Source organism: Labeo rohita, chromosome 7, assembly GCF_022985175.1.
Source record: "Labeo rohita strain BAU-BD-2019 chromosome 7, IGBB_LRoh.1.0, whole genome shotgun sequence".
Taxonomy (NCBI): Eukaryota; Metazoa; Chordata; class Actinopteri; order Cypriniformes; family Cyprinidae; genus Labeo; species Labeo rohita.
The window spans coordinates 8,219,975-8,247,171 of NC_066875.1; the positions used below are offsets into that span (position 1 = coordinate 8,219,975).

The 27,197-nt window shown below is 36.2% G+C and overlaps 1 protein-coding gene and 2 non-coding genes across 3 annotated transcripts; all 3 read right to left on the reverse strand.

Moving 5' to 3' along the window:
- Positions 1-2,762: 2,762 nt before the first annotated feature.
- On the reverse strand, positions 2,763-25,713 carry ipo7 (importin 7). The gene is made up of 25 exons (XM_051114435.1): positions 25,491-25,713; positions 22,697-22,778; positions 19,598-19,751; positions 19,358-19,516; positions 17,686-17,842; positions 17,513-17,602; positions 16,975-17,069; positions 16,703-16,787; positions 16,476-16,610; positions 14,985-15,084; positions 14,805-14,881; positions 13,747-13,863; positions 12,705-12,794; positions 12,420-12,585; positions 12,161-12,321; positions 11,477-11,605; positions 9,940-10,006; positions 9,737-9,862; positions 9,449-9,546; positions 8,845-8,940; positions 8,023-8,243; positions 7,723-7,931; positions 6,620-6,826; positions 6,377-6,493; positions 2,763-3,842 (listed from the first exon to the last, which is right to left on the reverse strand). The coding sequence occupies exons 1-25, from the start codon at positions 25,572-25,574 to the stop codon at positions 3,745-3,747; spliced, it is 3,120 nt and encodes a 1,039-aa protein (XP_050970392.1). The 5' UTR covers positions 25,575-25,713; the 3' UTR covers positions 2,763-3,744.
- On the reverse strand, positions 13,933-14,113 carry LOC127169049 (small nucleolar RNA SNORA23). The gene has a single exon (XR_007828189.1). It is a non-coding gene; the product is annotated as a small nucleolar RNA SNORA23 (small nucleolar RNA).
- On the reverse strand, positions 17,233-17,413 carry LOC127169048 (small nucleolar RNA SNORA23). Its single transcript, XR_007828188.1, has one exon. It is a non-coding gene; the product is annotated as a small nucleolar RNA SNORA23 (small nucleolar RNA).
- Positions 25,714-27,197: the final 1,484 nt, after the last annotated feature.

A 27,197-nucleotide genomic window follows, 5' to 3' on the forward strand; every position in this document is an offset into this window, starting at 1 on the left:
GACAGGATAGCTGTAGGTTAACGGAAGCTTCATTGTAAAATGCCTCTTGGTCTTTGGATACTTAGTAATCATTCTTGTCTAGCTACTGACATTTACCCTGCAGAATATTTCCATAAGGTCTATTTGAATGTTTGTCAGTGCTATTATTATAAATATTAAGCATGAAATATGCAACTCCTCTGAAAGTTTTTGTCCTACTACATCACTGCATTACATATATCAAGGGGTCAGCATTTCTGAGTGGATAACAAACTAAAACATTTAATTTTTTCTTGTAGGGTAATTTCAGAACAAAACCTGCAGTAAAATTATCTGGGGAATTTTCAGGTAATTCATCCAACACACTGTGTACGAGTATTGATGCATAAAGGGATCTGAATCATATACACCATTGTTTATACCCTGCAGCATAAACAAAATTGCTGCCCTGCACTAAATGTTACTGTGTTCTGGGGAAATTTTAACCATACCAACTACTTTAGATTCTGCAAGGTGTATGGAAACTTTTGACCTCAACTGTATCCAACTTTATATACAGAGCTATATGATGATATAGTTAATTTTTTTTGACAGTATATAAAACACACAGCTGAGATTTGCCATGTAGTATATACTGCTTTACATTAGTGTATTGTATGTATGCAGGTAAAGTTGGATATACGATATATCTAACTTGTAATATACTTATGTGTGATAATAGTTTTACCATTTACAATGACATATGTGACCCTGGACCACAAAATCAGTCTTAAGTACCACGGGTATATTTGTAGCAATAGCCAAAAACACATGGGGTCAAAATTACTGATTTTTCTTTTATGCCAAAAATCATTAGGATATTAAGTTAAGATCATGTGCCATGAAGATATTTTGTAAATATCCTACTGTAAATATAACAAAAGGTAATTTTTGATTAGTAATATGCATAACTAAGAACTTCATTTGGACAACTTTAAAGCTGATTTACTCTATATTTAGATTTTTTGCACTCTCAGATTCCAACTATTGAAACTATTTTTCAAATAGTTGTATCTCAGCCAAATATTGTCCTATCCTAACCATACATCAATAGAAAGCTTATTTATTCAGCTTTCAGATGATGTATAAATCTTTCTTTTTTTTTTTTTTTAATTGACCCTTATGACTGGTTTTGTGGTCCAGAGTCACATATAACCAAACTCAAAAACCCTGATTTGTTGATTCAGTGCATTTACATAGAGTTCTAAGTAGGAAAGTGGCTCTCCAGAACCAAGTTTGAGAAACCCTGTTGTGACGCATAAATAAATGTGAAGGCAGGAATGGCAATCAGGAAGTGAGGTTATAGTTTAATGCTTTGGTGTTCTGAAGTGAAATTTGGAAATTGTCCTTGTCACAGTCCCCTGAGGGTGTCTAAGCAGTTAGGTGATAGCACCACCTACAGGACCATTAGAGCTGTAGTATCAATTGGCTTTAAATTGTCACTTATCACCATGTAACACCAAGTACATGAAGAACAATGACAAATTTCAATGGCATAAACCTTTGACAAACTTTTTTTTTTGCTAATCCTACAAGATCCTACAGTTTACTCAGATCAAAAGTTTTTAAAATGTTCATGGAGCCTCCACAGCACTGCACATTTCTCCTTTATTGGACATGGGTCAGATCATAGTGTTAAATAATGGAAACATCCAAAATAACCAACAGTTTAGAAACTCATGGCTCAGATTCAGACAAAAAGTTAAAAACCTGATTTTTTTTAACTTTTTATTTTCAAGGAAGTTAGGCCAAGACCATGCCTTAAGGGACTCTTTATAGCTCAATGATCCCCCAAAAAAAAAAAAAAAAAAAAAAAAAAAAAAAAGTATTCAGCTTTACAATCGCATGGCATTGCTGTACTTGGCCACATTATTGCTGCTTGCAGCTATATTCTCTGCTTCATTCTTCATCCAATAATATTGCAAGACCGCAAAACTACCAAGCAATTATCCTGGGATGCGTTTCTCGTACACCAATGTAACTTGCTTCTTAACTACCATAGTACGATGCATCACTGGAGAAATTAATTAGCTAGTTGCGACTGCTTTCTAAAACCATAGTAAAATGGTTGCACCTCCATTGTTGGTTCAACAACCTAAGACAGTCGTTAATGACATCTCACACACAGGTGGTGGAGTAATAAACTTCTGCTAGTCAATCCATTAAAGATCGCAATTATCATCAGACTGTCAGGTTACAAGCAGAAAGCTGTTCATTTTTTAATCATGTTAACATGCAGTATGTCATTGCTGTGCATGGTTCATTCAGCTTTCTCCAAAAAGCAATTTCTCAGAGAAGCCGCTGTTACAAACGTGGCAACTGAGGAATACTTCACTGTTACTTTACTGTTTCTGAACTTTGTCGTATTGCTATTTTTGATGTTTGATTCATTGTGGCTTCCCTCACGCTGACCATTTACACATTAAAAGAAATGAAAGAGATTGGAACATACTGCATGTTAGCTTACTTACTGTGCCCAAGAGCATAATCAATGCAAGTCCACATCAAACTCAGTCCACTACACTTCAAACCACAGCTCAAAAGCTGTAGTTTCAACCACACAACTTTGCAAAGGAACGTTTGGTGGAACTATGGATTCAGGAAACAGAACTGTTGAGCTATGTTAGTAATGACTGAAACTGCAACCATAGTTGGCTAATAATAATTTTGGGAAGTGCACCCCAGACAATGGGGAAACTCCACCAATAACAAATTACTAGAAAAGGCAAATCGATCAAAAAATATCAGATTTAAAGCTGTTTGTTTTTTTTAATGTTGTGTATACTGATGGTTCATCCATACATCAACCAAATGCTTGAAACCTCCTCAAATCATGCTCCAATGACTTAAATGACTTACAGTGCTTGTAACAACATCTTTATCCAGATCGAACACCAAGTGCATTTCTTTTGGAGCCTAAAACATTATCATTACAAGCAGCAAATGATTGCCACGCACTATTATTGAAGCCCTCTGAACACCAACCATTATAGGAGAGAAGTCACCGTGCAGGTAACAATGTTCCAATTCTTAAATAGTTTTCAACTGAGTTAAAAAATTTGCAGTCTGATACAGAAGGCTAAGAGACCTGAACAATATGAAAGTGCTAGTCATTAATTTACAGAGATCAGGCATCACATAGTGCTATGACAAGTATCCAATATGCTACATTTGAATACACGTTGACACCTTACAAATGCCTCTGGTTGTTTGACCAGGCAACTTAAAAATCAAGTGCCTTGGCTAGTTATGTACAATATGAGATTTGTTTTGTTTGTTTTTTTGTTTTTTTAGATGAAGAAAAACATTGACACACTACTGCCAGAGGTATAATCTTGAAAAGGCCCTTTGGCCCATACAGTGACAATGATTTTGACATTATGTCGCAATTTCAATTCATTAGCCCCCGTAGTATGTGTGTGGGAGCTGCCGTTATGGTATCCCTCTTATTTTTGGATTCCATAAGACAACATTGTTCAGAGCTTTATTATTTTGTTTTTTTTTTCTTCCCCACTTGCTTAGCGTTCAAGTCCTTGGTTTGTTTTCCCAGGCATTGGTTGCGTTTGGTTGCCTTCCCACATCTTCTGGTGCTGTTCAAATTTAATAGTCAGATTGAAGAGTGAGAGAGAAGAACCAGTTCTGGAACCACTACTTCAGGGAGCAACACAAGTGTTTTCATTTCACTACATTCAGTCACAGTTAGAAAGGGGAAGGGAAAGAGAGGACTCAATTCATCCCAGGGGCACTGCCACCAAAGTTGAAATTGGATGGCACCACCGGATCTGCAAACTTGTATCCTCCGTGCTTCTCAATCATCTTTGATTCTAAAAATCATACGGAAACAAAACCATAAAAGGGGGGAAAATAAGCAAGCTGAACAAATAGGTAACATTTTAAGGCAACATTATTCTGGATAAATTAGAAAAAGCGTTGTTTTTTTTTTTTTCCCTCTACATGTTGGGTTTTCATCTATACTGAAATGCATTTTTATATAGCAAAACCTAAATTTTTGAAGACATTCTATCAAGCTGCAATATTTTAAAAATGCAGTTTTTGTTATAGACTGAGAACAAAGTTGTGGGTCATATTTTATGCATATTGTACAGCTATTGCTGTGCCTGCAATTTAAATTACTGTAGCTTATTAATGCATTATTTTAGTAAGCAATGTTACTTTGTTACAACCTTCATCTTAAAAAAGTTAAATCACCCAAACCCTCATGTTGTTCCAAACCCAAAAATAATGAACTTCATTCATCTTTGGAACACAAATTTTTACATTTTTACAAATTTTTGATGAAATCCACGAGCTTTCTGACACTCCATAGAAAGCAACGCAACCACGTTCAAGGCCCAGAACATAATAAGGACATCATGAAATTACGGTTAAACTTATGTCACATGGACTATTTTAACAATGTCCAAACTACTTGTTGGGCAATGGTAGCTGTGTTGCTGTCTACGCAGAGCCAGAAAGCTCTATCAAAAATATCTTAATTTGTATTCCGAAGATGAACGGAGGTCGTACAGGTTTTGAGTAATTAATGACAACACTTTCATGCAAAAATGACAATATTTACTCCCAAATACTGTCCTTAGACCATGCATTGAAAGCTGATTTTGAGTGTTACCTGTATGCACCAGAGAATGATGAGATATTTTGGTAATAAAATGATTGTGCCACAAAAGCAGAGTGACTATGTCTGGTCTATCAGGATGACCTTAATGAGTGTATTAAATATTTTACGTTTGCGCAACAAGATTTAAGACATGGCAATGTGGACTAGTAACTGTTGAAAAACTCTAGTGCGGAATAAAAAAAAAAAAAAAAAAAAAAAAAAAAAAAAAAGTATATATATGACCTGAACCACAAAACCAATCATAAGGGTCAATGTTTTACATTTACATTTTCTGAAAGCTGATTAAATAAGCTTCCCATTGATGTGTGGTTTGTTAGGGTAGGACAATATTTGGGATATACAAATTAGATACAATTATTTGGAAAATAAAATCTGAAATGCAAAAATTTAAAATAATGAGAAATGAGAAGCTGTCTAAATAAAGTTCTTAGCAACGCACATTACTAATCAAAAAATAAGTTCATACATTATGGTAGGAAATTTACAAAATATCTTCATGGAACACAACCTTTATCTAATATCCATGGCATAAAAGAAAAATCTATAGTTTTGACCCTTACAATGTATTTTTGACTATTGACATGTGCTTTGGACAAAAAATAAAAAAAAATAAGTTACTTGTCCGGGCAAAAAAACAAAAACAAAAAAAACAACAAAAAACAAGCCTTTTTTTTTTGTTTTGTTTTTGGTATAAATGTAATCCATTCTGAAGCAATAGTCTCATTACTGCTCTATGAGGTCTTACTTTAAACAGCATATTTGTGATATTTGCCTTTAATTGATTTCTAGGACACTTTTTAACTTTATGAAAGTTTTCCTAACCTTACGCGTCATCATTTACGTCAAATTCACGTCAAATTCTTACATTTAAATCAATATATTCAGTTAGAATAATTAGACTCTGTATGGTTGTTACCATTCAAATGAAATCAGTTTCAACAAACTCCACTGCAGAGAAAACACTGAAGCTGCATCAAAAGTGCCATTTAGATGCATTTACTATGAAACAGACTGTTAAATGAAGATATGAGGTTCCATAAATGCATTTACACAGTAAAACTGCAAATGCATAAATGTTATTAATGTTTTACTTTTTTTAGCATTTAAATCTGAAATGTTAAAAAAACAGCAATGATTCTTTTAAATGTCAAACCAAACCACCAGTAGGTGGCGGCAAGCCAATGTTTTAATGAGTAAGTCACTGATCCAACCAATTTGTTCAAATGGCTAATTTATTCAGTAAATGAATGCCTTTATGAATGGCTCACTGAATCACTGACTCACCCGATTTGTTCAAATATGCTGAATCATTCAGTAATGAAACACCACTGTGCTTTGCTTAGATCCATTTTTGTTAGCAAAAAAGGTCAATTTATTGAAGTACTTTTAAGTAATGTCACATTTGTAATTGTGCTGGTGCTTGGTCGTGTGATGTTTCCATATGATCATGTGTTACATACTATATTTATCTTTTTTTTTTTTTTTTTTTTCTACCGCAGTATGTTTGTTCATGTTTGTTTCTTTGTGTTTGGTGTTGCACCTATTAGTTTTGATTTTTCCATGAGTCAGATCTGGATTAATGTGCACGTAGGCTTAGTGTTTCAAGCTTTTCACAGACTAGCATAAAATATGTTTTGGGTCCAAAGTCTGGCAGAAAAATTTCTCCACAGAAGGAAGTGCTGCAATTACTTGGTCAACTTTATTTGTTTTTTGCCTCACCATGTGCTGCTCGTCGCTGATCTGCAAGTGTTGCAATATCCTGAAGTTGTTTTCTTTGTTCCTCATCGAGACACTGTGTAAGCGCCTGGTACCATGCTGGGTCACGGGCCTGAACATCTAGGAGGAAAAAAAAAAGACACACAAAAAAAAGAAAAAAAAAAAAAAAAAAAAAAAGAGCAGTGCGTCAGTAAAACTCCCTTTTAAAGTCGCTCATTTAATTCACTTGACAGGTGAAACTCATACTCTGTATTATGGCTTTGAAGATCTGGTATTCATCAACAAGGTTGTCCTCGTCGTCCACCGAGGTTGTGTAACCCTCAAGAGCGGTCTCCTCTGCATCATCCTCCTCCCAGTCTTCATCGTCACCGTCCTCTCCTGCTTGTTTAGCTAGCATTTCAAGGTATTCCTGGCCTTCATCATCTATGTCGTCTTCGTCGCTGCCTAACTCAGCTGCATGGATATACAATGAGTCTCATGTCAAAATTACAGGACATTACCTTGAAACAACAGCAGGAAAGATCAATTAAATCACATACACCAACTCACTTGACGTTTATTTGGTCAAACTCTTAGCATGAAAATCCCAAATTGGATCTTACATGGTGTTAAAAAAAAAAAAAAAAAAAAAAAAAGTGACCATTGGCCACAAAACCAGTCATATGGGTCAGTTTTTTGGAAACTGAGTTTTTTCTGAAAGCTGAATAAACTGAGGATTTATACATCATCTGAAAGCTGAATAAATAAGCTTTCCATATATATATATATATATATATATATATATATATATATATATATATATATATATATATATATATATATATATATATATATATATATATATATATATATATATATATACATATATATATGGTTTGGCAGAGATAAAACTATTTGAAAATCTGGAATCTGAGGGTGCAAAATTAAAAATATTGAGAAAATCGTGTTTAAAGTTGTCCAAATTAAGTTCTTAGCAACGCATATTACTAATCAAAAAATGATGTTTTTATATACATCAATGTTAAGAAATTTACAAAATATCTTCATGGAACACGATCTTTACTTAATATCCTAACGATTTTTGGCATAAAAGAAAAATTGACCATTTTGACCAATACAATGTATTTTTGGCTATTGTGGTCCAGGGTCATATTTTGGCTATTGCTATAAACATGCCCGTGTTACTTAAGACTGGTTTTGTGGTCCACAGTCACATAATAAATGATAAATGAAATGTTTAACTGAACGACTAAATATTAATACAACTAATAGTTAAAACTACTCATTCAATTTACAAAGAAAGCTGCCACATAGATGAAACACTAGTGATATCAGTAAAGCTCATTTACCATTCTCCTCTTCTTCCTCTCCATCCTCTTCGTCCTCATCCTCTTCATTTTCATGTTCAGCCCTGCAGGCATAGGCCCTCTTCAGGCCGTTAAACAGGAGGATGGCTGCAGGGAGGAGCTGTCCTGCGACCTGATTGACAGCCTGGGGCCTCTGATCGAGATCCATTAGAGCGCACAGTCCCAACACACACATCTTTCGATCGTGAAGCCTGAAAACATCACCGAATGCATGTTACAATGACTGAGACTCAGAAAATGTTTAAGCTCTTCAGATGTTAGAAAACTGTGTGAAGAGTGTACCCGAGGAAGCAGTCGATGTCTTTAAGCCACTGGGAGATGAAGTGGTTGGTGATGGGCTCAGTGTTGTTGGGGAAGCGCAGATTCTCCAGTGTGTTGAGGAGCAGAGGAGGACTGTAATAGAGCGCGGCGATGGCCACCTGCAGACACATGGTCCTCAACTCGCTGGTCTTCACTTCACGCGTCAAGCGCTCCAAAGCGGTCGTTACAAACAATGGCACCACCTGCAGGCACCAAGATTAACGTTTTCATTACACTACTGCCGTTTTTATGATACAGTGGTCAAAACACTGATGCTTCAAATGTGACCCTGGACCACAAAACCAGTCTTAAGTAGCATGGGTATATTTGTAGAAATAACCAACAATATATTGTATGGGTCAAAAATTATCAATTTGTCTTTTATGACAAAAATCATTAAAATATTAAGTAAAGATCATGTTACATGTAAATATATCAATTTAATTTTTGCAAAATATGCATTGCTAAGTACTTCATTTGGACAACTTTAAAGGTGATTTCCTCAATATTTAGATTTGATTTTACATTTTCAGTTTTATCTCAGCCAAATATTGTCCTATCCTAACAAATCATACATAAATAGAAAGCTTATTTATTCAGCTGATGCATAAATCTCAATTTATAAAAATTGACCCTTATGACTGATTTTGGGGTTGAGGTTCACAAATTAGCATTTTAACACTTCTAGTTCCATCATCAAACTAAAAACCTATTCCAAAAAAAAACACACATTGGTTTCACGTCTGAAATAAGTTCTGGTGAACACAATGTACAATGCTCATGGACAATGTTCAGGAAACACACCTGGTCAATACCACGACCTTTGCACTGTAGAATGACGACCTCCAACAGCTTGGCTGCATGGCATTCTGGGTCCTCCCCAGGGTCTCCTGACAAAATCTGTTTGGGCACAGACTTATTAATACAAAGTCATGCTGCCATGTTACGGTAGCACTTTATTTGACAGTACTGATCTAAATGTACTATGTACAGTCGAACCAAAAATTCAGACACCAGATATCATTTAGATATTTTTTTTTACTACAGTTCATTTATGTAAGTGAGGACAGGAAGATAAAAGTAAACTTTTCTAAAGTTTTCCTTTAATTGCTAACGCAACCTTTTTACACCACAGACTGAACAAACTTAAGCATTGCTTGGTAATTGGTTAAAGTATTGATAGTTGTGTAAATGTTCTCATACTAAAAGCTGTCTGAATTTTTCATTGATTGTAATCCATTACATACCTTTCTATCAAAGTTATCCGACATTATAAAGATGAATTTGTTTTGGCAGTTTAATACCGAGTTCTTGTCTTGTATATACTACAGTAAAAAGGTACTAACCCTGAAGCGAACCATAAACCTAAAAGTGCAACCGACTTCACTTCTGACTTGCACTGAAGTACCTTTTTGCACATACTGTAGATTATTTCAAGGTATTTGGTGTCAGACAGGAGTGTGTCTGTGTCAACTGTGATGTAGTTGTGGAGAAGTGGCATCATATCTGAAATTAAAAAAAAAGGTAAATGAGGAAGTGTTACTCTCAAATATTTAAATATCTATCAGTTAAAGGTAAACAACTATCACACTTTTCTCAACTAAAGGAAATATGTGCAATGATCTGACATGGTTTACATTTTAAAAAGGAAGTTAATCAATTGAACATGCAAAGTAAGCACCAGCCTCAGCATTACCTGTGAAATAGTCAAATCCGTCTTGTTGGAAGACCTCATAGACCAGAGGGAGCAGCTGCCACATCTGAGGGGACACCTGCTGACACGTCAGACTGTGGGCCAGGGATAGAATCTCCTCATAGAACTCTGGGAAAATTAACCCAAAAATAATCAATACACAACCAAAAGGTTACAAATGCTTTTTTTATTAGTGCGAAACTCACCCAGGACATGCTGCTGGAGGACCGTGCCGATCACCTGCAGACAGATGCCCTCTAACTGCTGGGTAATCTGAAACCAATCAATCAGCAGTGTTAACGCACAGTGGCATCTCTGCTCAAATATCAGTGTAATTTATATTGAATTTCAACTATCCAGGGAAAAATCATAGCACCTTGGCTTTAACATGCAGCATGTAAATACTTGCAAATGAAAAACATAAGACACTAATGATCCACCTTTATTATTTGTGACCCTGGACCACAAAACCAGTCATAAGTAGCACAAGTATATTTGTAGCAACAGCCAACAATACATTGTATGGGTCATAATTCTCAATTTTTTTTATGCCAAAAATCAGGATATTAAGTAAAGATCATGTTCCATAAAGATCTTTTGTAAATTTCCTACTGGAAATATATTAAAACTTAATTTCTGTTTAGTAATATGCATTGCTAAGTACTTCTTTATGACAACTTTATGGGCAATTTTCTCAATATTGTGATTTTTGCACACCCTCATTCCAGATTTTCAAAAAGTTGTATCTCAGCCAAATACTGTCCTGTCCTAACACACCATGCATTAATGGAAAGTTTATTATTCAGCTTTCAGATGATGCATAAATCTAAATTTCAAAAATTGACCCATATGACTGGTTTTGTGGTCCAGGTTTGCACTTAAATAAAACGTCAAACAATTTAAAAATGTACACATCTGTAATTAAACAACAAATAACCTTACCTAACATTAAAATTTGTAACAATAAATGTGTCCACATTAAAGATTCAGTGTAAAAATATATAAACATGTATATGCATTTTTACACTGAATCTCTAAATTAAAGTGGAAAAACTTATGATTTAAAAAGATATATTTTAAATGATTGTTGAATGACATCTTTTACCAAGTACTATGACTAAAAAAGCCAGTGATACCAACAATAAAAAGCCATATAAAACAATAACATTATTATGATTAAACATTACAGTATTAAAAGCTAGAATGAGAAATGCTAATCCATTTTCTCCAATTTTTTAGTAAGTTTTTACATAATAAAATTATTAGTTAAAACATTTGGTATCAATATTTTGATGTGAGGATCAGTCCACTGCATACGTTTGCATTACCATTATTGTTTGGCGACCACAAAATATGCAAATACTTGTGAGCATATCTAATGACCTACTTCAAAGTGTGCTTGATCTATCTCTCCCTAAATTGCACATGGTTTGATATTGTCTATAAATAAACGACATTCATACATATTTAAACAAGCATTCAGTTCAAATTCAAAGCTAAGGGATTGGCATGAAATTGCATACGGTGCAAAGAAAGCATGTATATAAATGCATATAGATTTTCACAAGGCTATTTAAAGATGCTCTCCAGCCAGTAAGGCACTTTGTCAGAAGTTGGCGTACATTGCTTTTTTTTTTTTTTTTTTTTTTTTGGCATTTGTGGGCGGCTGGAAGTAATTCAGCAGGGTGTTAGAGGCTAGAGAGACAGGAAGAACTTCAGCAGCCCATGTTTCTATTTTCTTACCTCTTTATGGTCCTCCACTACACTCAGCAATGTGTCAATGGTGTTAAGGATGCCCATGGCGGTCACTGCTTTATCATCACCTCCTTCCTCATCAGGCCCCGTCTGGATCACCTGGTTGAAGGTCATGGCCTGGGAGAGAGGAATCAAGCATAAATGTTTATTCCAGAGATGAATCACCACCGCTCTGTGTGCAAATTATTGTAAGCCTATAAATCCTACAGTATAATATTTGATACATTTCTATGGCCTCCAAATTGTATCAAAACATTAATGGAAAATGTAAAAAGTAAAAAGTTTCCAGTAAAAAATGTTCAACTTACACAAATTAAACATAAGATTAAAGTTCATATTTTTAAATTACTTTTTCAAGATGAACTTCCTATCCTTGTACTGCATTGCATTCTATGTTTTGCCCCCATAATAAAAACTACAGAGCTATGATCATAAAAGGAGATATAGAGTGACAGCTGATATTTATATGCAGTTTGGTCTTAATAAAGTTATACATTTTCTCTTTTATCAAAAATGATACCAAACAAAGACCATAAGCATTTTTTTTTTTATATAGATTGTCGATTCAATTCATGTTCAATAAATTCTTCCATTTTAAAAATACAATGTTTAGGGCTGCCATTTCATATGCCAGGCTTTACAGGGTTGAATAAATATTTAAATGGCTCTTACCAAATGCTGGGTCATCTCTACAGCGATTGGTGTGACCTCCTCACTGTATTCGCAGATCATCTTTTGGATGACGTTGGTAAGATCGTCATTCTCTGTCTCGCGCACAATGTGAAGGAGGGCCTGCATCACGGGCCGGATGTGGGGGGTGATGTAATCTTTGGCTGATGGGGAAACCAAACAAAGCCATCTCAAATAAACGCAGCTAACGCAAGACGAAGGCATTAAGCAGAAAACAGCAGATAAAGGAGTGAAATCTTACCTTTCTCCTGATTGCTGATGAGGACCTGGAGGGCGATGGCAGCCTCCACTTTAACAGGCATCTCATTGTCGTTGATCAGACACAGGCGGGTGAGTTCAAGGGCCGTCTGCAAGTTCTGGTCATTCTTGAACTTGACCTCGCAGAAGTAATGAAGAACCCAGCAGGCCTAGAGACAGAATTATCATAAACTAAGACAGGCGGACAGTTTGCAGCACCTGAGATGCTGCTTTTATCTAGAAGTTGAATTGTTGTTTAATAACGTAACAGTTAGAGCACATCTCTCACCCTGGCTCTCATGTAACCCAGCTCACTGCGGAACAGAGGGAAGACATGATTCTGCAACATGAACTCCATCTGGTCTTTGTAGATCTTTCTCTGAAGGATGGAGAAAAAAAAAAAAAAAAAAAAAAGATCAATACAACTGATCAGAATGTTCAATCCTAAAATAACTAATGCTGCTTTCTAAGTCCTGCCAATCTAAACATTCAAGTGATTTTAGACAATTTAAGGACAAGAAAATGCAATAGAACTAATTGTCTTGGAGAGTATCCTCAAACACAGTTGGTTATGTCTTAAAGGGACAGTTCACCCAAAAATGAAAATAGTCATTAATTACTCAACCTCATGTCATTCCAAACCTGCAAAACCTTCATTCATCTTTGAAAACACATATTTTTGATGAAAACGGAGAGCTTTCTAACCCTGCATAAACAGCAATGCCACGTTCGAGACACATAAAGGTAGCAAGAGCATTGATAAAATAGTCGAAAGGTTGAACCACTGATGTCACATGGACTATTTTAAATGTCCTTTCTAAGTCTTGAACGTAGCAGTTGCATGTCCATGGAGGGTCAGAAAACACTCATATTTCATCAAAAATATCAATGTGTGTTCCAAAGATGAACAAAAACCTTACATGTTTGGAAGGACAAGAGGGTGAGTAATCAATGAATTTTCATTTTTGGGTGAACTATGCCTTTAAGTGAATAGAAACAGTTGAGAAAGAAGCTAGAGGTGCAGCATTACACTGGATTGTAAATTTGGTCTTAAAGTGTCAGCAAAACAATACATCTGCTGCCATCTGCATCAGTTTTTCAATTTTTGCACCTGAATACTACTGCTATAACAACTTAAAAAAACAAACTAAACACTTAAAAGCACTATCTGTGCTATTGCTTATTTTATGGCTGACTATTCGCTTGTCTTTTAATTGGACTAGCAGTTTTTGCTGTGGTACTGAAATTGTAAAATGTTGGCATCATAAGCTTGTGAGAAACTTTATTATATTTAAAAAAAAAAAAAAAAAAAAAAAAAAAAAAAAAATTACCTTGAGAAGAATCTCAGCCAGCGAGCCGATCATATGAAGAGCGCCGTCTTTTTTTCTGGGGTCACAGGCTGGATCTGTGAGGATCTGATAACAGAAGCCCATGGACTTCTGCAGCACCTGTTATACAACAAAGGTTGTTAACATTTGATTCAAAATTAAAACATCATGATTTATGTCATGTGTAGGTTTTGTAGGAGACTATGGAGGCTGGCCAGTGGTGGATGGTCGTTTAGACGTCACTAGGCCAGTACTATGATCTCCATTGGCTCTGTGGCTGTGAGTGTGGCGTGAGAACCGTCTCACAGCCTGTAAGACACAAACCAGAGACGGCTCTAAACGCAGATGGACACTACGCACACCGTCCACCCACAGCCAATCGATGGACACTTTCAAAACACAGGCTTGAACTCAAACTCTCATGCTGCTTACACACCATAGAAACCTCTGACAGAGAATGTGCATGAATATCCAAGACCCAATTTAAAGATGGGATACTTTCAAATTAAGCATAGTAGCCCTAAACTTCTGTGGAATCAAGTAATTCCTACCAATCATAAAAAACAGGTAAGTAATATATTGTAGCATAGCTTGTCAAACACTCTGGCAGATTTGTCGGCCGCTAAATGCACTAAATTGTTTTTTCCCCTGTGTTTAATGTACATTTTACATTTTCACAGGCCTCATGCGCATCATAGAGACGGACCAAATTAAAAAGGCATTGCACTGTATATACAGAAAATACGAATGTGTTTTTTCTTTTTAAATATGATTAATCGAGTAGCTACTCAGATTAATCACTTATCAAAAACCTAGTTGCAGCCCTAATAAAAACTACAAGTAACACTAAGAATGCTTCATTTGAACAAGAGAACACAGCTCTTTGAGATGACGGAGAAGCTCTTTCCACCTGGCGTCAGAAGCATCCAACAGTTCTGTAGAAGGAGCCACAGGGTGCTGATTGGATACATGAGGGTTGGCAGTAAGAGATACACAAAACTCAGCCAAACACAGTCACATCATAGGCCTCATCATGCCAGATGGCGCCTCCAAACACCCACCTCCTTCCTTTTGTTGCAAGCGGTGAAGAGAAGCGTCTGAGCTGCAGTGGTGGGGGAGATGAAGTCTTCAAACACATCTAAGAGGAAGCAGAGAGAGAAAGAATGAGCTGATCTATCTGGCTTTGGTCTTCTGCTCAAAGAAACTTTTGGTGGTTCAGATAAATAAGCTGGCGCTCTAACCAAATTTCATGCGGATGTACTCGTATGGGTCTTCCTGCCAGAGCTCTTCATCGCTGTCTGTGTAGCACATGAGAGGGAATACCACGTCCTGAATGATTCCCTGAAACCAGACACATTTAAGTATAAGGTGTGTCATGAAATGAAGCAGTGCTTTACAGTTATTTTAGACTGGTTAAGGAGGTTTTCAGTTAACAATGTACTTGAAGTAAAAGCACAGCCACTCATGGTGTGAGTGGCAACACATGGTTTGTTACCAACAACACACCCACAACAGTACTTCAGTAGCTCCGGCCAGGGTTAGGAGAAATATTCAATAATTAAGAATCATTATTTTTGCTAAAAAAAAAAAAAAAAAGGCACCTTTTAATTTGGCTACTTAGAAAGATTTTAATAGGATCTCTAGATTTAAACCTTTTGCTGTTTTAGTAAAGTCTTATAGGGCCCTATGAATGTGTTTTTTTTCCCCAAATTCATTTTTTTCCCCATTTTAATTGTTCTGGATTCCGTTTTTTCCATTTTTATTTTTCTGGACTCCTTTTTAATGGTTGAATTAAATTTAAATAAGTAAAACGCTTGTCTAATTGATTAAAAAAATGAAAACATCAATATATTAAAAGTTTAACAAAAAAAATAAATACATCTTACAGCCCTATGAAATCTGTTTTTTATGTCTTTTTTTCTCTCATTCTGTTTTACTGTCACTAAATTCTGTGTTTAAGCATGTCTAATTATTTGAATGCATAAAAACAACTTTCTATTAAAATGTATTTTTACAGTAGCCCTATAAATTTTGTTGCTGTTGTGGTTTTGTTTTCCCCAGAAATTCTGTGTTGTGTATTTACAGTTTTCCGGTTATCAAATGAAGGCACAAAACAGTAGTTTAATTTAATGTTTTAATCAAATGAAAACAAACTTTGTTTTTGGCAAATATTTTCAATACTATTAAAATTCATTTTTAAGCAGAGTTTTTGTTTTTGCTTATCATTTACAGATAACTGTCCATATCGTGATTTAATTTAAGTGTAATGACCTACTTTTGATTAATTCATCCAAACTTTGACAAATTCCGTGATATTCTGTGTTATAAAGTAAATCCCATTTTTATGACTGGATTCCTCAATTCCATCCCCGTTTTCTGCATCGCGGAAATCACAGGGCCCTAGTCTTATTTCTGGAGTCAATTTTTAAACTCAGTTTCAATTAATCAATCCGATACACTGATTCAGTGACCAGTTCATCTTTTCGAAGTTTACAGAAGTCCCTACAGTAGCAAAGACTTCAGTTTCAAACAACTTAAAGGGGGTAGTTCACCCAAAAGCAAAAATTCTGTCATCATTTACTCGCCTTCAAATTGTTCCAAATAATGGTGGTAACCAAAAAACTGATGGTAGCCACTGACGTGCATACACTGTTACTTTACTGGGATTTCCTATATTGTCCCTAATATGACAATTTAATTACGAAAAACAAACATGTATAACATCTACATACTTGGATGTGTGGCTTTAGGTTCTTCCAGGTGACGGCGTGTGCGATTCCCTGGTTGATGTAATTCAGTGTCTGCTGCAAGACTCTGGGAGCCACGTATTGCTTTTCCTTATACTGATACAACACCTTCAACAGTACCTATCAGAACCAAACAATCAAAGGTCATCAGTTATCTAAACACACGTCATGTCAACAACCCACTGAACAATCTATTGACGTCTTCTGTTTACCTGCTGTGCAGCCACGGCATAACCCTTGAGGAAAAGCTCTGCAAACTCTGTGTACTCTTTGGTTGTGTTGCCAGGGCTGCCATACCTTGGGGCAAAAACAAGCATGAAAATCCAGTAACCGTTTTAAACGCACAAAACCTTCCGCTGAAAATAACTACTCGAGTGTTTCCAACTGCTCAGCGTAGGCCGGGATTCAAATGGACCATGAGTCATCTGTGAATGCTTTATCTTTAGCATTCCTGGGAGGAAGTCATGTTACGTTAGTACTGCACCTTTCGAAGAGCCGGGCGAGGATGTGAAGCGCCCACTTCTTGCACTTCCACCAGGGCAGCTCGGGCCTCTCGTCTTCATCCACCTGAAGGGTCTCCTGCAAACCAAACACACAAGCACTTTAGGAGATCAGACTGAAGAATCTGAACACTGCATATTAAGGAAATGAAACTTCTCAAACTATAGTATGCCAAACACAGGCATTTCAATCACAGTATACATAGCCATCGATTCATGATCTTTAGGTAGAGTTTAGCAGATCTTGTAGGAGACTATGGAGGCTGGCCAGTGGTGGATGGTCGTTTAGACATCACTAGGCCAGTACTATGATCTCCATTGGCTCTGTGGCTGTGAGTGTGGTGTGAGAACCATCTCACAGCCTGTAAGACACAGACCGGAGATGGCACTAAACATAGACGGACACTACGCACACCATCCACCCACAGCCTATTGACGGACACTTACTAAAACCAACACTGCCACTACACTCCCATGTTGAGCGCTAACACAACATGCATTATATTCAGAGCACATCCTCACCGGAGGAACATCTCTGTCCACGACAGTCTTCAGAATCTCCATCCACTCTGTGAGATTCTGCCGATTGATCAGTTCCAGAGGGAGGTTGTACTGTAAAAACAGACCAATCAAGTCATGAGACCCAAAGCACAAAAGCTTAATTACGAAAAAGCAATCAGAAGTGACGGTAATACCTGGAAGAGAGCGTAAAGGATCTTGAAGATCTGTTTTTGCACCAGGACAGAGTCGCTGGAGGGGTCCGGCAGCAGCTGTATGAATCGGTCCTTCAACATGGGCATAAAAATCTGCATGGCAGCAACCAATGGCTGGCGCTCCTCAGGCTTCTTATACCTTACAAAAATAAAAAAACAAAACATATATCAAGACTTCACATAGGTGGTGTAGTATGGCTCTGTTTACACTGACTGCCTAAATCCATTTTTGGTAAATCAAGACTCAATTCAGTTTCATTTTAGTTCTTTAAAACCAAACCAACAAACAAACACATTAAGCCTGATTCATACAAGCTCAAATCACATGGTTTGAAACCTGATTTTTAGGGTGCATTTACACCAGTCTCGTTTGGTTTGAATGAATCAAACTCAAGTTTGTTTCCTTCCTTGGTGTGGATCTTTTGGGCAGCTACTAATACAGCAATCACACTCGGGTGCAGACCAAACAACCATACCGAGACCCAGCTGAAGAGGTGGTCTCCTTCCGGTTTTAAACTATCTCTGGTACCGATGAACGGATGAACCAATCAATGGATGACCTTAGCACACGAGCTGTTTACATTTTCTGGTTCACTTGCAAAAAGGTCAGTGTGAAACAAAGCACAGCAAACAAAACAAAACAAAAATATCAATACTGCATTTGGTCTTGACCAAAGCAAGTGAACTAGTGGACTTTCCTGGTGTTAATACACCACTAGACATTTGTTTCAGTCTAAACAGTGACAGATTATTATTATTTTTTTGTAATTTGGAATATAATGCATATTCAACTTTATAACAGGCGTGTAGATTCAATAAATTAAAAGAAAACGTGTGTTACAAAAATGAATACATCACAATTAAGTCAGTAATGTGTATGAAAAATATATTTTTACATATCACCTTAATTTTGCTCCGACAGAAGAGCTAATACAATGCACTATTGAGATTTAGACATCATTTGAAAACTGAATAAATAAGCTTTTCATTGATGTACGGTTTGTTAGCATAGGACAATATTTGGCGAGACAACTATTTAAGGGTGCAAAAAAAAAAAAAAAAAACAACACTAAATATTGAGAAAATCACCTTTAAAGCTGTCCAAATGAAGTTCTTAGCAATGCATATTACTAATCAAAAATTAAGTTGATATATTCACGATAGGAAATTTACAAAATATCTACATGGAACATGATCTTTACTTAATATCCTAATGATTTTTGGCATAAAAGAAACATCAGTCATTTTGACCCATACAGTGTAATGTTGGCTATTGCTACAAATATACCTGTGCTACTTAAAACTGGTTTTGTGGTCCAGGGCCACATATGTTAAACCTAAGCAGATTTTCTTTGCTATGATGGGTATAAGCAGGGCGATATTTTCCCGATTTCCTTTTTAGACTGGTACTCAGTCATTTTAGAACAATGTCACTTGGCATCATGTAGATGCCTACGTCTTTACTATAGCAACCAATACAAACTGAACACACTGTCTGAACTTATCCATTTTAAGCAACTGTTTAAAAAAAAAAAAAAAAAAAAAAAAAAAAAAAGAAAGAAAGACACTCAATGCCAAAGCCTGGTTTCTCAAATCCATTCAGAAATCATGCTCAGTCTGAACACCACCTGTGAGTATTTCACGGCTCTCTTACTCGTAATTCTTGACCAGCTGGTAGAGGCACAGCAGGATGCCCAGCCAGCAGCCACTGTTATCAGACTGCAGGTAAAAGCCGATCTTGTCCACGATAGCCGTCCATCTAGCAGGGTAGTCGTGCTTGATCATGTGGTGAATGCACGTTGTGAGTTGCACTCTATGAAAGCGAGAATGAAATGTAAGGTTATAAAAGAAAGTGATCCTTCATTCGCCTTGTGTACATGTACCGGTGTGTTACCTGATGCGCTCTGGGGACTGAATGATGGCCTCCACTATGTGGTCTCGAATGAACTGCCTGTCCTCTTCTGGGATGTTACTTGTAGGGCCTTCAGTGTTTGCATTATCTCCTTCACTCCAGTGCTGTGTCACCATGTTCTTCAGGTAGATCACACCTACACAACAACAACAAAGGTCAGAGATATCGGTCCTAAAGGCTATGCTCCGATCGCATGGCCAATTGTGAAATAAAATTGGAATATTCAGGGAAAGTAACAGAATTTGGCAAAATATTAATGATTAAATCAATATTACTAAAAGTTTGGATTTTTATAAGGCTCTAAGACTGGAATATTAGTATAATGCTTTCTGCACAATACATAAACGGTATGAGTTGCATAAAAGCCTGCTATACCTGAACATATTTGAAAACTTGCTGGCCTTGAAACCTAACCCAGTTCGGGGAAAGAAAGGTTGAGGTTAACACGCTCTGCCTGAACAACCATGTGATGTCAAGAAAGCCTGAGCTATGTCAGGCACTCAATGCAGCTGTGCATCTGTTGAAAAATCCCAGCAGGTGCACTTGAGGCCTCTCCAGAGAGCAGCTTTTTCAATTCTATTCACACAGCTTCACTACAAACGCTCACGTATTTAGAAACACTTAGCATCTGGAGCCTCAGAGTCTTCCTGTTGTAAAAAAAAAAAAAGTCCTCACAGGCTGCCAGACCACATATGTGGAATATAGACCATGAACGGTTTTAGCACACAAAGTTGTCGGCGCAAGTGCTGAATATGTAGCCAGCATTAGCTGACGGGGAGGATGAGTGAGACCAGAGACAATCAAACAGCAGACTGATGGCAGACAGGTTCATAAAGCCGGAAACGAGTAATCCTGCCTGCTGCTGCTGAATCAGCAACTCTTCTCATTCCTCCCTCTATCCCAAATCTAATGGTGTGATCTGCAATTGGGCATGTGAACACCAAACTGCCAGTAGTTAGGCCATGCTTCGTTTTAAATGGCTGATGACACTCTGAGCAAATCCAGCTACTTCACAATAGTAAACTGAGTAAATTAAAGTCAGATGATGCATCACTGTCTCACATGAGGCATGATGCAATAAATAAAAGAATATGCAATGATGGAATATGCAATGATGATTCTTGCCTTTTGTAAAACCAGAGTTTACTTATTTTTAATTATTTTAGACTCAGTTGCAATGGTTTAATTAAACAATTAATCAAAAAGCATGTCTAACAAATTACTAGTAGTAGTAGTAGATTTTTTTATTTAATGCCAGGTTAGCATCTTGGGCCAATTTTCATGGCAAAAACAATAAATTAAAAAAATATATACAAATATAAATACAATAAAAACCAGCAAACAAACAAACAAGTTATATTACACAAGATTTTTTACATTAACATATGATAAAAATACACTAAACTCTTTAAGTGAGTTTATAATCAATTAATTTATTAAATTATATAACAGGACACTATGGAATCTTTTATTTTTTCCAAATTCAATTGTTTTTGCCCCCAACTCTGTTTGCATTCTGTGCATTTAATTATTTAACACACATTTATCATCCTAAACAGTGGTAATCAAATTGATTTAAAATGTAATTGTATGCATCTAATCAATCTTTGAAATGTAATCAAATGAAAACGACAATTCCTTTAGAACAAAAAAAAAAAAAAAATCACTTGTCATAAACAGCTGCATAACTCAAGTTTACGGAATTTAAAAAATGGTTGGAAAAAATCGAATAGCGCGATACTCCTTCAAAACTTTGTATATTTTACTACTCAATAGTAATATATTTGTCAATTATAAATAAAACCATTTATTTTGACTGTTTATATTGAAGACTTTTGAGTGTTTGTATATATTTGACAACAGTTTTTATTGAAATAAAATGGTGAAAGGCTAAAAAAAAAAACATTTGAATATTAGGTAAAGATATTTTGTGAATTTCCTACCGTAAATATATAAAAACTTATTTTTTGATTAGTAATATGCATAGCTAAGAAATTTATCTGGACAACTTTAAATGTGAGTTTCTCAATATTTAGATTTTTTTTTGCACCCTCAGATTTTCAGATTCCGGACGTATCTCGGCCAAATATTGCCCTATCCTAACAAACCATACATCAAAGGAAAGCTTATTTATTTAAGCTTTCAGAAGATGTATAAATCTCAATAAAACAAAAATGGACCCTTATGACTGGTTTTGTGATCCAGGGTCACATAACAAGACATCAGATTTCAATTTGAGTAATTGTACAGCCCTACTTCCAGATTTTACTTACATTTTCATGCCATTCTGCTTTTGTTAAAGACTGACGTCGCAATTCTGTCTGTTTTCTCAACATTATGAAAATCACAGGGCTAAGTAACAAAAGGAGAAAGTCTTCAAGCCGTAATTAAAAGAAAACCAGCACTCTCAGGAATAAAGAGACTATCCATCAAGTCTCTACAATAGTAAGGACACAAACTATTGGAAGAATGCACTGTAAGTGCACCTCCTATCTCAATTATGAAGTGTTTTTTTTTTTGACAATTGTCATTTGTAAAGTCACAAAAGAAAGTCAGGCTATAGAACAAAAGAAAGAATCAGATGAAAAACTGTCAATGAGCAGCACAGAGGCATTACAAAAGCAAATATCCACCCACTCCAAGGCTGTACGAATTCAATTATTTGATACTCCTGCACCACAATCTATGTGCATTACTAAAAGTTATTATATATATATATATATATATATATATATATAGTATAATATTAGTATATGCAAGTATATAACATTTTAGAAACTCCAGAAGAATTACTCTTTAGAACATTGCAGAAATTTAGGACCCATGTAACAACTACACCCTTGAAATTCCCTTGAATCTGTATTCAAACACACAGTAACAGAATGTCTCAGCTCTGTGTCAACATATGACATCTGATACTAAAGACGGAACAGGGACAGTCATCGATTGACAGAGGAGGAGGTTTGAGTGTGCACTTCAACGTCTGAATATGCTAAATAGTATGACAGCAGTATTGAGAGTAACACTGGCTTCTGCTGAGCAGAGAACAAGGATGTAGGTCTTAAAGAGCCATAATCGTACCTGCTTGCCGTACAGGCAAATCCAACTGATCAGACATTGTCACCTGTAGTAGTGTAGACACAAAGTTCACCTGGGTATGTCCCTGTGGAGGAGAAAACAATAAAAATGTAAGAAAAGCACAATGTATCATTTGTCCGAATACAGATCATTTAAAGTACTTTACAGATTATTTATCATTCAGGTGTAAAAGCGGTTCAGGTTGCATGAACAAAGTTTGTGATAACTCCCAAATTATCCTGATAGCTTTTTTGTTGTTGTTAAAGAAAATATTCTGACAACTAACTATTTTTCCCCCCAAAATACAGCTGTTCTTCAGTGTGTGGCATTAAACAGACTTAATATGAACTGCCAAGTTGGACGGTTTACAAGCAGACCTGTATTGCCCCACTAAATGAACCGAAACTCCTTGCAAATTCACTTCTAAATAAACACCACATCTGCTTCTGGCCTCTGATACCAAACACCATAAACATACAAAATGCACTAGTCAGCGAAGATTTCTGTGGAAAGAACCACTGACTTCTAGCCAACCTGACTACAATTTATGAAGAGTCACCATTTATGGCCATCTTAGTGTGTTTTCCCTCCTTCAAATATGTTTTCAAATACAGAGCGTCCCGAGTTCAGCAAGTCCTGTGATGATTCCATTGTAACAAGCTCTGAATAAACGGACACAGCTTGAAATGCCATGACAGCATTCTCACCCGACCACCAAAGCGTCAGCATACAGGAATCCAAGGCTGCTCTCCACATGGGCCGCCTGGAGCACGGCCAGATTGTGACTGTGTCACAGGAGCCCACAGCAGGAATCAATCCTTGACTTCAGGGGTTCACAACCTTTTTGACTCACAGGCTCCCATATAGCATGAAAACTAAGTTTGTGATTTTTCCTAAGTTTCCCTGATAACTTTTTTAAATATATGTAATTAAATTTAGTATTTTGCCAAAAGAATTCATACTAGATCCTAAGAAAATGATTTGTTATCTAGACAAAAACTATATATATACACACATATATAGTTTTAACTGAAGAACATGCCCTCTATAAAAGCATAAAATTTCACAAAAGTGGGCAAAAACAAAGCTTCTATACAGGCCTATGGGCTTGTCTCTCAGGTATTGTCTTACTCATGTTGCTCAAGTAACAACTACTGTATACAGATTACCACTAAATGAGCCTCACCGCTCTCACACTTCTACTAAACAAACTCAAGCACCTAGATACCACACAATATAAGTTTATTAGTCTAACAACCTAATAAATATCTATTCTTGACATTTCTGTGCCAAGCAGGCGCAAAAACAAAACTAGCAAAGAAAACTGACAACCCAGCTACCAGAAATGTCTGGTCTCAAACTAATAAGCTTCACAGAAATGAAAAGCACTGGCTTGGTTATTAGAAAGATTACCTTAGACAAGAACACATGACAAGGTCTCAATTTCAGTAAATAAGAAATTAAATCTTCACAGTTCACAACCCTGTTCTTGGAAAGTCAGTATTTTTATAACTACCTTGTAATGAATGACATATGATAAATTTGCTCCAACTAGACAACTTTGCAGTAAAACTACCCTTACATGACACACTTTGACTTTAATTGAGTATTGGGTATTAACAAAAAAGTACTGTGGCAGCACCATGGTACAGCAATGGCATAATACCAGTTGTACTAGGGGTACTAAGGGAGGGGGACGGAGGTTTACTGCTTTGTAAAAAAATAAAAAAATAAATAAAAAACTCAAATTAAAGGCAAACTCAAATTAACAATTGTAACATCTGAAATCATCTGTTATGATTGTCAATAACGTTAAATGTCTATTAAAAATAAACCATTTAAATTTTGTATATATTAATAACACTTCACTACAATAAGGTTTTATTTATTAGTTAACTACCTAAGTTAACATGAACTTAAAATGAACAAGTAATTCTTCTTCAAGTTAGATTCAACATTTACTTCAAAAGTTGTATGCTAACATCAGGAAGCGCTCTGTGAGCTAACATGAACGAACACGTATTTTTTAATAAACAGTGCTCATGTTAGCTACTTAACTAATGTGAACAAATGAGACGTTACATTAAAGTGCATGTATATCTAATTATCATGATGTCACCATCTGACACATCACTGTACCTTGGTACCACAGTACTTTTAAAATACTGACGCAGCTCGCTAATATAACGGGCCCAAACAGTGCTAAAATAGCGATTTAACAAATTAGTAAGCATCGAAATCAGTCGTCGTGTCGGTTTAAGTACGACCATCGGATATTCCGAAAGTTAAGCTGGTGAAAGGTTTTACGAAGAGAGTGAAATGACAACAAGACTCCTGCCTCATGTTGACACGTGAGACTAGCGCCTAGCATCTCTCGCTAGCACATTCGCGCACTCCAAATAAACAGCTTTAACACACTCAGACACATCAAAATTTGACCTCAAAACATAGAGACGTACACAACCTTGTGTATTCTAATGAGCTTTTCAAAGTCACTTTATATTTAAGCGCCGTATCGTCTATTTAGCACTATCACATTTTGCGAGCCATTATCGCGGTGACGTAGTACACGGACACGAGCTGCTAACGCGTGTTACTGAACGTTTAAAAAAATATATGCTCTGTTTACCTTTAATAGATTACCAACTCATAATGTGTTTCACTGAAGGGCTATACGCTAGCAAAAATGGTTTCAAAAACACATTTAACAGAATTTATTAGCGGCTACAGCCATCCCGCTGCGCAAGGCCCGAGGCGCGCCACCACCATCATCATCATCACCATCCGATCACTTTACCTCGTTCAGTTGTCTCTCTGCGGCCTCACGCAAATTTGCGTCCATGGTGCCCCGAAGGGCCTCGATCAAAGAGTTGAGATCCATTACAAGGTCGCGGTCTGGCTCGGATTCGGAAGGCTCAGTGATCTATGAAGTCCCGGGCGCTGCGCACATGGACGCTCGATTCTTCGGCTACCGGCGCGAAAGGAAGAGCAGTCGAGATGGGCCGGATAGATCAGCGCCAATTTCTCCACAGTGAATTTCCGTTCCCCGATAGGACGTGTAGGGAGTTGTAGTTTTTGTCGTTGAGTCTGAGTAAGTGTCACTAGAGGTCCGAAGTACCTCATAGCATACAAAGAGAAATGTTACCATGGTGACTGTAGTTGTGTGTACACAAAAACATGTCTTTTATGAATGGCGTTTCCTATCTCTATCATAAATGTGTTAATATATTAGATTAGAGGGAAATAAACATATATAAAAATATGAAAAATTGCAAAATATCCTAGAAAAACATGATGTATACAGTTTAGGTCAAAAGTTTACATACTGTACACAATTATTTAATCAAAATAAGAGGGATCATACAAAATGCATGTTATTCTTTTATTTAGTACTGACTTGAATAAGGTATTTTACAAAGATGTTTACATATAGTCCACAAGATAAAATAAGAATTGAATTTATAAAAATGACCCTGTTTGCAAGTTTACATATGCTTGATTCTTAATATTGTGTTGTTACCTGAATGATCCACAGCTTTTTTTTTATTGATAGTTGTTCATGAGTCCCTTGTTTGTCCTGAACAGTTAAACTGCCTGCTGTTCTTCAGAAAAATCCTTCAGATCCCATAAATACTTTGTTTGTTTGTTTTTTCATCATTTTTAAACCATTTCCAACAATCACTATGATTTTGAGATCCATCTTTTCACACTGAGGACAACTGAGGGACTATTACAGAAGGTTCAAATGCTCTCTGAGGCTCCAGAAGGAAAAATGATGCGGGGGGTAAAAACTTTTTGAATTTGAATATTGGGATAAATTTAACTTATTGTGTCTTCTGGGAAACATCATCTGCAGCTTCCGCAGGGCAGTACTAAATGGAAAAGTAATATATATTTAGGCAAAATAAGAAAAATTCAAAAGTTTACACCTCTGGCTCTTAATGCATTGTTTTTCTGAAGCATATGAGTCCTTCAGATGGGAAAGGATGGATCTCAAAATCATGCAGTCATTGTCGGAAAGGGTTCAAATACACAAAAATGCTAAAAAAAAACAAAGAATTTTCGAACGTGGTCATTTTTATAAATTCAGCTATTATCTTGTGGACTATATTTAAACGTTTTTTATGTGAAATACCTTATTCAGGTCAGCATTAAATAATAATAAAAAAAAACATGCATTTTGTATGATCCCCCTTATATTGGAAAAATAATTAACATTTTAGAGATGCAAGGTGTATGCAAACTTTTGACTTAAACTACATGACATCTCTTGCGTTAGCTTTGGTCAAACCTGATAGAAAAGTGGTGCCTTACGACAAAGTTCTAATTCAGTTATCATGTTTGTTGGTGGGCATATGACTTGTATTTACCTATTTTGATATGATTTTTGCTCCAAGTAGTAAAATATAAATTGTTCTTGGAATTTGTATAGACATCTTACCTAACATTTCAATGGACTGTTATTAAATCAGTTTGCTTTTTGACCCCTCTAAAATTTGACATT

Coding starts and splice junctions, on each gene's coding strand:
- ipo7 (XM_051114435.1), bottom strand. CDS start 25,574: ATGGATCTCAACTCTTTGATCGAGGCCCTTCGGGGCACCATGGACGCA. Junction 13,864..14,804: donor CTTGCAACAAAAGGAAGGAG/GTGGGTGTTTGG, acceptor GTTGTATAACAG/GTGCTGCAGAAGTCCATGGG. Junction 10,007..11,476: donor TAGTGGAGGACCATAAAGAG/GTAAGAAAATAG, acceptor GATTGGTTTCAG/ATTACCCAGCAGTTAGAGGG.